This window comes from Pezoporus wallicus, unplaced genomic scaffold (genome assembly GCF_028554395.1).
Source record: "Pezoporus wallicus isolate ANWC-B61680 ecotype Strahan unplaced genomic scaffold, APGP_CSIRO_Pwel_v1 scaffold_2584, whole genome shotgun sequence".
NCBI lineage: Eukaryota > Metazoa > Chordata > Aves > Psittaciformes > Psittacidae > Pezoporus > Pezoporus wallicus.
The window spans coordinates 9,980,784-9,994,056 of NW_026642851.1; the positions used below are offsets into that span (position 1 = coordinate 9,980,784).

At 41.2% G+C, this 13,273-nt stretch overlaps 1 protein-coding gene across 3 annotated transcripts in view; it reads left to right on the forward strand.

Moving 5' to 3' along the window:
* MYO3A (myosin IIIA) overlaps positions 1 to 13,273 on the forward strand; it is a 116,294-nt gene that overhangs the window by 36,524 nt on the left and 66,497 nt on the right. For all 3 annotated transcript variants that reach the window (XM_057432486.1, XM_057432489.1, XM_057432488.1), the window contains one exon: positions 12,187 to 12,263. In XM_057432486.1, the coding sequence (XP_057288469.1) occupies positions 12,187 to 12,263 (77 nt within the window). The remainder of the gene's footprint in view (positions 1 to 12,186; positions 12,264 to 13,273) is intronic.

Below are 13,273 nucleotides of genomic sequence, written 5' to 3' on the forward strand. Positions count from 1 at the left end.
GAGATGTCAAATAACATGCTGTTTTAAAAGGGGAGTATCTTAGCTGTATTATTATTTTTATTATTTTAACTTTGGTCTGAAAAAGTCCAAGTGACATTTCATTTTGAAAGATTTGACGTGTTTCTGAAATCCCCTGCCACTGCAGTGAGTCTGAGAGCTTAAAGCCCAGAGCTTTTCACACTTGCATGTGGGGAACTCATGGAGGGAAGAACCACTTTTCCACTAAAAGTTCTGAAACATCTAGAGTTATGTTGCAAGTCATTCTTTTAGCTAAAAACAGGAGAGTGTAATGCTGATGGAAAATTCCTCTTCAGCTGTGTTTCCGAGGCTTAATCTTGTAGGCTGACAGTCTTGAACAAGGGTACAGGTAGCTCATACTTCTTAAGGGACTGCTGAAGCCTGCTGCCACAGACTAGAAATATGATGAGCAGCTGTTGTCTTGGAAATGCCCACAAAAAAATGTAAGTATAGATTGTACTCCATCACATAGGCAAATGCATAGCTTTCCAGCAGTATTGTGCCTTGCTGAAGGCCTTGTCCTTCTATGCATCTAATTAAAACATGCTTTCTTGCCACATGTAATTAGACTGTTGACATTATTACCAAGAAAAGTCATAGGAAAAATAAAAACCAAGACAGACATCTCAACATCTTAGTAGATGTTAGAAATATTCAAGAAGCCAGACATCTAAATGGATACTAGAAATACTCGAGTTCCCATAATGAAAATAAAAAGTTGGAGGACTCATTAAATCTTTGGAATTCAAGCCAATGTTTAACCACAAGAGTTCCCATGATTCCCCCAGGTTTGCCTATGACTACCACTGTGGAAAAGGGGATATTGAAAAGGACTGGCACTCTCTATTTTTAGTTTCTTCTTCATTAATGGTATTTAAAACTCTTCATCATTAGTCTCTGAGTAAGAAATACATAGGAAAGATCGAGGGGGGGTTTGTAGGTAAAGCAGGTTCCAGTGGAAGATATGGAAAGAAGGTAATGCAATCTCACTGGTGCTGGCAGATGGTGGAAAATTACAAGCTGTTCTGCATGTAGTTAGTGGAATACTGGGTTCCTTTAATACTGTGGATACCTTTTCAAGGGTTCCTTTAATACTGTGGATAAAGAGATTGCATAAGTAAAACATGTATTGTAACATTAATGGAATATATAGTGAAGGTAAGGTGATTTTAGTACTTCAACCATGCTCAGTTTGCATTTTTTCTGCTTTTTGTTTTACATCAAATATTTGATGTAAAAGTTGCATGTGAATATTGCCTTGGCATTCCAAAAGCAGTTTCAGATATCACACTTTGCATGTAGCTAGCACAGTTTTATCGTGAATGTATAGTGGCCTGAGTCAACTAGACATTTAATATGAACTGGGGGAGGGAATACTGTATTGCTCTATTTAGACATACTGAAAACTGACATTACTTTGTTCAATACTTGAACTGTTTCTTCCTTGTACTTTGAAAACTGCAGGTAGACAGAGGTTAGCTTTTGTGTTTGGAATATAATAGGGTTATTATTTTGTTACGGAGAGAATTATCTTTCTTCTTTTAAAGCTACTTGAAGTCATCCAAAGTTAAGGCAATGTTAATGCTGGCAGTTCTGGATAGCCTTATAATTGCAAATTGTAATTTGTTAAAACAAGCCAATTGTATGGCACTCTTTTTGGTAGTATATTTTTATATTAACTCTATTTTTACTTTAAAATGCATGCATAATTTCATTCAGATGATAACAAGTAAAAATATTAAGTTCATTTCATGATTCAGTTGAGTTCATAAAATAATTTTCTTGGTTTTTTTTTCTCCTAGAAAGAGTGTTTAATAATTTTGCCTACATTTCTCTTCCTTACAAATTATGTGATGCTTTACTACTAGTAGTGATCAGTAGCAATCGATCAACGTAAGTTCAGATGCATGGATGTTTTTGTTATGTTTTATTGCATTCTATTCATGTCTATTCCCATAGAGAAATACAGGTCAAAATACTTAGTATTCTGTGACTGTACTAAGCAGTAGAGTTTTTGAAGTATTGATGTGCCAGCAGCTGCTATAATGACAAAGCAAGAGTAGTAAAATCAGTTACACTATAGAGCATGTCCAAAATATAGGGACAATCTCAAAGTAATTAAGGAGTCCATAGTAGGACTGCATCTTAATAGTTCCACTGTGTAATTGCTCACCTCTCCTGATTTTCTGGTGCATGAGGAGCTTTCTGCTGGTCATGTGGGGAAAGTTTCTGAAATCTTGGGACAGAGGCTGAAGAGGGAACCACAACTCTGTTCCCTTGCTGTGACACAGTGCTATGGACTCTCCCTGCCGTGAACAGACTTGATAGATGCAGTTTATTAACTGATTACAGATCAATCTAGCAAGCCTTGTGTGGCATCTGGCACTTCAGAGGGAGAGAAGGCTCACAGGACTGTGCTGCAAATGCACACAGTACAGTTTGGGCTGCAATAGATTGGGAGTCTAGAGCCACCTTGTGCTCAGTGAATGGGTTGAGAAAACAATTGTGACTGATCCAGGTTTGGAGCACTGTTGGAACATTTTTGGGAGGGACATTTTAATCTCTGTCCCTTTTAATATATATCATGGTTCCCAGCCTCACATGTCCTGCGAGGAGAAACCATTGAAGAGGAACTCAACATGACCTTGAGTAATTTTCCAGACTTGTAGATTACTTACTCTGGAGTAGTCAGAATATTCTGTTGCGTCTCTTTCTCCTTGCCCTGCATTAGCTAAAATGCTGTCTGAATCATTCAGCAAAAATGAAACAATTAATTAAAATAATTTCATTTGAAAGTATTAAAAATAAAATAATTTTTTCTGCCCTTAGCTTACTTCAAGCAATGAATCATAGCAAGGCTTGTATTTGCCTTAGTCATTCTAGCATGCATTGTAATAAAGCTATATGCTTCACTGATTCAGATCAAAAACAGGCTATTATTGTGTTGACATTTTTGCATACCATATAGTGTCACATTCACACGTCGCTTCTAAAAAGCATTTACTAAGGGACTGTGGCAGAAGCCAACAGAAGTAGGAGACTTTGAAGAAAGCTTTCTTCATGAGCAGCTTGTCAGACTGCTTTGAACCCAATCATAGTAATAATTCCAAATTTTTCAAACTAGGGATAGCAGGGATAAGATGGATTGCGTTGGCTTGAGCTGTGGAACATTTTCATTGTTGAATGCTTAATTCTTTGTTGAAGGCTTACTCCCTAAAAACTTATTTTATGGGCCATGTGTGAATGAAAACCTTTGTGCTGTTCAATAACAGAAAAAAAAAAGAAATCATGTGGCCAAATTCTGTATCCAGGATAAGCTGTACACTTGGTCTTTCAAGTGTTTTCTTCTAAGGCACATAAAGATGTCACTGATGGCTTAAACATTAAAGAAGCTTGACACAGAAAGGTGGTGTCGTATGCCAGAGACACATGAAGTGAGAAGATATCCCTATCTGGCCAGCAAAGGCTTGTTCTTGGTTTTCTCATGAGTCATATCTGTGTATACTAAAATCCATTAATTTTTACCTGAAAGTTGAACCCAATTATTCATTTGTACTGATGTATTCCCATCCTTATGTATTTTAAACATTTTGTCCATCAGCACAGATGTTGCCAGTAACCCAGATAATCTTAACAGGAGCACCATATCATGTAACAAAGAGAAAAATCGCCAGGGTTTTCCATTCATACACAAAAAAAAATAATCTTTTTTGGGTCTCAAAAGTGTCAGTTAGTTTGAAACCTCATATGTAGGAAGGCAGGATCTAAAAAGGAGCACTTTCCTCACCAACATACTTGAGTATTCATATTGTAGAAGTAGTATCAGGTTGGAAAAGACCTCCAAGATCATCTTCAGCAGATTGTGTGTAGCTGCACAAATCCCTTAGGCTCCAGAGAAGACTGCTTCTCCTATCTAAATACATCTGGCCAATTGTGCATCAGGAAAACAAATGTTCCTGTGCGTCCCTTTCAGGAAACTAGCTGAAGCCCTGAAGCATGAGATTTGATTAAAATCACTGGCCTGGTGCCACACTGAATAGTCAGGAGCATGTGGAGGGCATCCCATGATCACCTGCTCTGCTGAAGGCTATGGAAAGGGTACAGGCAGAATCATAGACTAAGGGAAGCATGAGTACACTGCCACAATATCCTGACAATCTCCTGTATTATGAAAAAGTTCTCAAGTTTCTTAAAGAAAGAAGCTGCATTAGAACCTTTTGTTTAAAAAAGATTATGTATCTCATAGATGTAACGTTCTGCTTTTTTCTTTTTAAATCACTGCTTGCAATTTTATTATCATATGTAACTTATAATGATTTTGTATCTGATTTAGGATTTTCATTTTGTTCCTTATATGCCTAAAAATGCCTTTTCTTTGCTTTTAATCTTTGTGGTGAGTTTACTCTGAAAGCCACTGGACTTCGATTCCCTTAGTTTTCATTTATATCACACTATATTTCATAGTACAGACTCAATTTTTTATCCCACTCTTGCTCCATGCCTCTTGGCTTGTAGTAATCACCACGGATTTTTAATTTTCCAGGCAGCTCATATACGTGGTCTTCTTGTGTACCAAGCTTTTGATCTTCCTGAAGTTGTAAAGGACCACTTGGTTACTTTTGGGATATGTTTAAAATTGCATCTGCGGTGCATGTTTTTCTGAGTGGGATACTTTAGTTTTCATCATTACCACACTACATGCATAAAAATAACACATGAAGACAGGGATGTGGTGATAAAAGGCAGAGGCACTCAATGCCTTCTTTACCATGGTCTTTAGTTGTTAGACTTGCTTTCAGTAATCCCAAATCTGTGAGACCAATGGGAAAGTCTGAACCAAGGCAAAATTACCCTTGGTAGCGGAGGATTAGGTTAGGGAGAATTTAAATTAATTGGACATACACAAGTCCATGGGACGTGATGTGATGCACCCAGGAGTGCTGAGGGAGCTGGCCCATGTCATTGCAAGGCCACTCTGGATAATCCTTGAAAGGTCTTGGAGACTGAGTGCGTTCCTAAGGACTGGAAGGAAGCTATTGTCACTCTTATCTTCAAGAAGAGCAAGAAGGAGGATTCAGAGAACCACAGGCTTTGATTCGGAGAACCACTTCCACTTTGATCCCTGGGAAGGTGATGGAGCAAATAATCCTGAAAATCATTTCTAAACATATGAAGGGCAAGAAAGTGATTTTAGTAGACAGTGTGGATTTATGACAAGGAAGCAATGCCTCATCATAACATGACATAACGTAACACACACCTTTCAACATAAAATACTCCTGAAAATTCTTAATTTTTTTTGGCTCCTCATTTCAACTTTGTTTCCTATATTTTTATTTCCATCTTATTGGTCAGAACCTTATTTTAGTTCTATATTTGAGCCCTTATCACTGAGTTCTCATGCGTCTTTTTGTGCCAAAAGCTCACCCAAAGAAAGAGTATCGTGCTATTTTGTTTAAAAGCTTGGTTTCGAGGTCAGTTGATTGTCTGTAAGAAATTCTGAGTATTGACATTGTTTCAAAAATGTTCTGAAACACATGTATCCTTATGGCCTGTTAGTAACACTTTCTATTAATACCTTTATGCTTTCTATCCATGCCAAGTAAATAAACCTGGGATCAGCATTCTGGTCTCCCTTTACAATCTTAGTGGGGATGCTGCCATCAGTGCAATACAGTTAAAACCTGATGCGTTTTGATGTTGACATTTGGACTATCATAATTGCTTTGTTTTAATCTTCTTTCTCTGTTGTCTTTTGTTGTGGATTTTGACGGAATTATGTGTATTATGGTTTTAGCATTTTGTATGCATTTCAGCTGATCTGTCTGAAGGTATCCTGTCTGTATACGTCCCATTACACCAATACAACGCAAAAGAAGCAAACAAAGAAATGAGACAGTGTCAAGGATAACAGCAATTACAGAGGAGTTATGCCACTACGATTGTTCCATGGGAAGTAGCTACTTCCCTCTCTGCTTCCTGACAAGAATGGTGGCTTCTTCTCAAAGTGAAGCTTAGGGTACTAAAGGAAAACCTTAAACCATTGGGACCTGTTGTCTCCAGATCTAGTAAAAAGATGAAGTTGAGTCATTTATGAGGGATCGTCTTCACACCACTGTAAGAAAGGCAAAGAAGGAGAGGCCGCTTTTTGCAGCAAAAAACATGGAACAGGAATGCCAAAATGCATCTGTTAGCAGGCTTATGGGGAATGCAGTGTAAGATGCTGGTGCTGCTTTACATCTGTTTCTCTGGGAGATGAAAAAGTATTGGGAAATAATTCAAAGCATTTCAGCCTGTTTAGGTCTGCAGGATTAACAGCAGGAGCAGTTTCTGGTCCAGAGACTAGCTTGACGAATGGTTGGGTTGCAGGTTCTTAATCCAAGGAAGGTCACAAAGAGGATGTTTTGGTTGGGAAGTGGACACTGAAAGGACAAATGAAGAAAGGTTATGAAAGAGGTAGCCAGAGGAATGTAATAGCTAAAATGTAAGCCTTTTGGGGTAGGGTCTGTGTTTTTATGTATAAAGGCAGTGGTGTCCTGGGTTCAGCAGTAGCAGTCATGTTTCTTCTTCTCGGTAGCTGATGCAGTGCTGTGTTTTGACTTTCGGCCTGGGAACAGAACTGATAGAGATGTTTTGGTTTGGCCAAGGACTTTGTGAGCCTCATGCTCTGCCAGGGAGGAGGGAAAGCCGGGAGGAAGCAGAGACAGGACACCTGACCCAAACTGACCAAAGAGGTATTCCATACCACAGCACGTCATGCCCAGGATGTAACTGGGAGTTAGCCGGAAGGGCTGGGAGACGGCAGGGTTGGAGGAGGTATCGGTTGGAGCTTGGTCGGGCTTGGGGGGCGAGTTATCGGTCAGCGGGTGGTGAGGTGTTGTATTCTCTTCCCTTGTTATTTCCTTTATCATTATTATCATTGGTGGTAGCAGTAGTGATTTGTGTTATACCTTAGTTACTAAACTGTTCTTATCTCAACCCGTGGGAGTTGCATTCTTTTGATTCTCCTCTCCGTCCCTCCGAGAGCAGGGGGAGGGCAAGAAAGGGGGGGAAGTGAGCGAACGAGTTACCTGACTGGGTTTAAACCACGACAGTTCTTTTTGGCGCCCAACGTGGGGCACGAAGGGTTGAGATAACGGCAGATCTGACCGGATTAATAGTCACTCGTCACAATGCTGATTTATTGGCTCTCAGAGTTGTTCTTGTTGATCTCACAGCTTCAGACCGTTGTAACTTACTTAGAGCCGGTATTTGCTGTGATAGTGTTTATCAAGTGTGGGACCTGGGCTAAGGTTCTTGTCTCACTGTGCTTTATGGCAATGGCTTGTAATACGGGTGGGCTCCAGCAGCAGGGCAGGACGGACGTGGCCGTGGACTTGTACCTGGCCGTCCGGCTGCTCTTCACCGTCCTGGCCCTCGCCCTACTCTCCATCTTCGTGAGGCTGCGGGGAACTGAGGGGGAGCGGTCCCGGGAGCCGGCGGCTGCTGAAGCGGCCCGGGAGAGCGGCCCCGGGGACCAAGCGGCGGCGGGAGCGGGGCCGGAGGCCGCCAGGGGACGGCTGCCGGTGGAGGAGGCCGGGGCGGTCGAGGAGCAGAAGGAAGCGGCTGCCGAGCAGCGGGATAAGGCGGCGGAGGAGCCGAGCCCCGCGGAAGAGCCGAACCCCGCGGAGGAGCCGAGCCCCGCGGAGGAGCCCAGCCCCGCGACGGCCGAGAGCATGCCCCGGAAGCCGCCCGCCGAGCCCCAGGAGGATGCAGGAGACCACGCAGCATTTCCCAGCAAGGCAGAGGAGGAAGAGCTGGACTCAGGAAAAGAGAAGCCGGTGGTGGGAGAGCCGGCAAGCACAGCAGCTACACCAGCCCCAGTGACAAGTACAGCAGCATCGTTTGAGAGTTCTGAAGGTTTCGAATGGCCTTTGGGTATCCTTGGGACCTGCCTGCTGATTGTGATGGGGATCAGCATGTTGGCACACACACAGACTGTGTTCTACCCACAACCATTTTGTCTGATCTCAAAAGTTAAGCAGAGTCAGGTTTGGGTCTTGTCTGGGGTTAGACGACAATATAGGGGGACCAAGAGGTTTTCCCCAAGGCTGGACAGTCATGAGTGGCAGGGTGTGTGTGACAGTATGGGCAAGTATCTAGTCCACTGGGCCCCTCCAGTGCTTTGGAAGCGTCGGAGATGGAAGGCAGCTGTATGGAGTCCCCAGCAACAAGCTGCAGAAACTGCTTAAGGGGACAGTGAATTATTTTAAGCCTGGTGGGCCCATGGCACTTCAGGCCATCAGAGCAGAGATGCAACACAGAGATGGACTCATGATCGAGGGGTGGACTTAACAATGGGCACTATTGCCCAGGTTATTCACGAGCGTGAACACTGCACACAGTCTCTCCTGCTCTGGAAGACTGTTACAAGAGATGGAGCCTGCCATCATGGACCAGATGGACTCAGCAGCTTTATAGGGACTGGTCCATGCACTAAGATAAGAGTGATGGTATATTGAAAATGTGGGAACTGAGCATGACGTGAATGGTATGGAATAAGGGGTGGATAATGTCCTGGGTTCAGCAGTAGCAGTCATGTTTCTTCTTCTTGGTAGCTGATGCAGTGCTGTGTTTTGACTTTCGGCCTGGGAACAGAACTGATAGAGATGTTTTGGTTTGGCCAAGGACTTTGTGAGCCTCATGCTCTGGCAGGGAGGAGGGGAAGCCGGGAGGAAGCAGAGACAGGACACCTGACCCAAACTGACCAAAGAGCTATTCCATACCACAGCACGTCATGCCCAGGATGTAACTGGGAGTTAGCCGGAAGGGCTGGGAGACGGCAGGGTTGGAGGAGGTATCGGTCGGAGCTTGGTCGGGCTTGGGGGGCGAGTTATCGGTCAGCGGGTGGTGAGGTGTTGTATTCTGTTCCCTTGTTATTTCCTTTATCATTATTATCATTGGTGGTAGCAGCAGTGATTTGTGTTATACCTTAGTTACTAAACTGTTCTTATCTCAACCCGTGGGAGTTGCATTCTTCTGATTCTCCTCTCCGTCCCTCCGAGAGCAGAGGGAGGGCAAGAAAGGGGGGGAAGTGAGCGAACGAGTTACCTGACTGGGTTTAAACCACGACAAGTGGCTAGCACGTTGTTGATGCAGTCTCCCTGCTGTGTGCTGAATGTGAATTTAGTAGAATTTGCTAGGGCTCACCATTCCCCCTTTAGCATCAACCAGTAAAATGCGCATACTTCTGTCACAGGACATAACCATAAAATGATGCTATACAGCCTCCCAATTTAGATCAGAACAGTGTCTGCTCAGATTGGATGCTACTATGAGACAAATCTTTCCTAATAATAGGGAGCTCATTTCTGCATTGTTTTGCTTTTACTGAGTACTAAGGTCAGAAGTAAGTGGCTTTACTTTCAATGTTATTCCAATATGCCAGTTTTTCCAATGAAAAGCTTGAATAATAGTCATGGTGTAAATCTGCTAATTTCTAGGTTTTATTAGTAACCTAATGCCAAAAAAAAAAAAGAGAGGAGGAAACCAATATTTTCCTTGGGGTATGGTCTCCATTGGTACTATTGATGCAGTTATTCATTAAGCTTTTAACTTTCATAAGAGTTACCATTTGTGTGTGATAAAATGCTCTTTTATAACATATTTTTAGATTTTCTTAGGAGAATATTTGACTCATATGGCAGCAAAGCAATAGTGAAGGGGAAGGGGAAGGAGCAAGATGGGTTTTTTTGAAAATGCACAAGTTAAAAAAAGCTGGCCAGCTACATGCTTGACTAGTTACTGAAATGCTGGAAGAAATGTTACTAAGTGTGGAATTACATCATATTTCCTCTATACACAGAAAAAGCCTGAGGAAATATCATTTGTCATAAAACCTAGGCTCCATAATCTGAAATGCCACTTTACTGCTAGGAGCAAAACGATAAAAACCCAAAACAAACAACAAGCACACAAAAAACCTCAAGAGCCTGAAGAAGGTAGTGGTGAACAATTTAAATTAAATCAGCTTTTTATTAAGGTAAAAAAGGGTGGAGGAGGAAAAAAAAATCCTTCAGTTTAATAATTACAGTTCAAAGACAAAAAAAACCAACAGTGCACAGACAGAAAAGAATGTGCAGATTAATGTTCCTTTCATATTTTGTTCTGTATCTCTACAGAAAGTCGTGATTATTTAGAATATCTGAAAATGGAATCATAAAAATTTCTTTGCCTGCAGATCTGAATCCTGTTTCCTTGTCCAAGACTACAAAAAAGGCCTTAGCACAGGGGACTCCCACAACACGTAGAAAGAGAGAGGGAAGAGTAGCTTCCTTTCCCTTCAAAAACGAGGATCACGTAATGATGTCTGTTGGCATCTCTGCAACGGTGACAGATGTGTGTTGATGTGTGCTTACTCCTTGCTTTCTGAATGACGTGTTTTGCTGAGGGCTTGGAACAGCCACAGCTCGAAACAACCAGCCGGAAGCTGGACCTCAGACAACTCCTTGAGGTGCCAAAAACAAAGCCATGCTTAGCTGAGCTGAAGTAGGACTGATGGACTTTGTGCTAAGACTGACCTACTTTCCATGGTGTAAACACTGTGTATTGGTCTTTCTGCATGCAGGGAGAGAGAGATTTTACTTTCTCAAGCCTGAAGTAGTCTAGAGGGAGGCAACCATAAAAGCAATGGTTGTGTTTGTCTCACAACAAACACAAGGCAGGATCTTTCTTGCTGCCTTATTTTCAGCAGTTATGTACATTTCTGTGACAGGCAAATGCAGATATTTTTTGTCAATCAGAGCTGAAGACATAGCTTTAGAGTGAAAAACAGATCAAGCGCTTCATGATTTCTTGACCACTACTTTGAAAAACCCAAACCAATCCAATTCTGCCTCGACAGAGAGGTAGTTAGTATTTCCACTGGGCAGTTACTGTGAATTGTTCCTTTTAAGAAACATCAGCAGAATTTTCAGGAAGATATGTTCACCCACGTTCAAACCAGACAATAAAGGGCTGAAACTGGCCGGTGGTGCTGCATGGAGCTTCATAGGTTTCAGAAAAATGAAATGGTACTCACAGAGTGAAACTCAGTCTTTTTACTTTTTTGAAGAGGAAGCAGATATGCATATGAAAGCAAATTAAGTGAGCTTCTGTATCTGTCTTAGACATTGGAAGAAGTGTAGAACTCAGCACCTCTCTTGCCATCCATGATATTGGCATTTTAGACTATGCCTGTGGTGGACCTCACAGTTGGCTGTTACTCAAATCCGTAACAGTTTGGGACTTGCTAGTGGAGTGGGAGTTTTTCTCCATGTGTGGACCTCACAGTTGACTCATAAATCCACAATAGTCCAGGACATGCTAGCTGTTTTTCTCTGTGTTGTGCTCTTTCCTTTGCATGCACTAGAGATATTTCCAACCAATACAAACTTGTTTTGTAAGGAAAGAAATTGATGGGAGGCTGGTCAGAAGTGTACTGTAGCCCACTTGAATTCCTAATATTTCAGTGTCTTTTAATTTAAAACTGTAAGTAATCTTCATACCGCAGAGTTCACATTCTAGCTCTTGGCCTGAAATAGTTAATTCCTCTAAACTACAGCTCATGTTACAAAGCTGATTTCCAGGCATTTGTTGTTGCTTTGGGAGTATGCTTTGAACATGGAGAGACTTCTGGTTTTGTAAGAATCTTTCAGGTTTTACTGTTTCTTTTTTATGGCAGAGCCACTAAGAGATGAGGATAAGTATCTTTTATAGTGTTCAACCTGAAATGTATTGATAATGAAACTGAGGTCTAATATCAGTACTGAGCATTAAAAGAAAAAAATAAATATGTGCAAGGTACAGAACTCTGTGTTTATTTTTTTCTTTTCCCTAAAGTCCTCTACTGCTCTACTAAAACAGGATATAGGAAAATTGTAATTAGTCAGTCAAAATATATAAATCAGATTACTAATGAAGTGATCATTTGGGGCTAAATCCCAGCCCTACTCAAGTCACTGGAAACGAAGGATGTGGAGAACTTCAGATGAAGTGCTGAGTACTTTTGAGGACTCAGACAGACAGATGTATCTGAGATTTGCCTGTAGAGGAAGTCATAGCATGAAGACAAGGATGTCAACACTCAGAAGGGCTGTCTTGGATGGAAATAGCAGTTGCTCTGATTATGGCTTCCCTTCGTTCTTCCAGGTGTGTCTGCCCAGCTGACAAGCACTCGCCTCCGTCGGAACACCTCCGTGGGCACCCCGTTCTGGATGGCTCCAGAGGTTAGATTCATGTTTCAAAACATTCTGTCACTGATATTTGAAGGGTTGCATTCTGTATTTCTGCTTGCTCTTTGTCTTCCTTCCTGACCTCTGGTCTGTTCCCCAGATGAAATATAAGTGTCCTTTAAAAAAGCGTTTTCAACTTCTTTTTCTTACATGTTTGCAGGGATTAAGTTAAAATTGGGTTTATTTTTGAAATTACAAGGTTAAAACCAGAGAGCAAGATGTTAAATTGCTTATTAAAATCTTAAAGAGGAGAGAGTACTACCATTAATCCTTTTCAGCCCTCCAAGCTCTGAAACTGTAGGTATGTCTTATACCCGTGGATGGAAGGAGCCCAGGGTGGTAATTTTTTAATACATTATAGCTTTTATCTTTTGATTTCTATGCCTGTAAAGTTTTTAATGCTGTATATCCATAACTGACAGCAAGAAATGGAAGAATTTATTAGGAATGAATAAGATGTACTATAATAGTGTATATATATATATATGTATATATTTATAATATTCATAAGATACTACATATTTTGGAGGTTTTTCTGGTCTGAAACTGAAGCATACAAAGAGATATCTTAAGCTGAGTCAAGAAAGATATTTTGTTATAAATAAGCCTATGCACTTGCAGTATTTGTGCACACACAATACATACATGTACATGCACATGAAACTACTCTGTTTATACATGTTTTTATAAATACACTCTATTCATAAACATTGGTCTACCCATGCAGCTAGAAACATTCATGTTGGTTTAGACCCATAGCTAATGGCATGAAAAATTCTAGATTCATTCAGCGTTGTGGGTAAGCCGAAATATACATGAAATCAAATCCATCCAGTGGCAAATTCATTGTTGAAAAAATAGCTTCATCTTGAAATTGGCTGATTTGGCTGAACAAGGACCCTGTAGAAGACAATGAATTCAACTTCAGCAGAAGTTCCTACTTGTTTCACTTCATAGAGAGAGCAGTATATCTCCATTTGTTATTTTGCAGGAATAATTCTTAG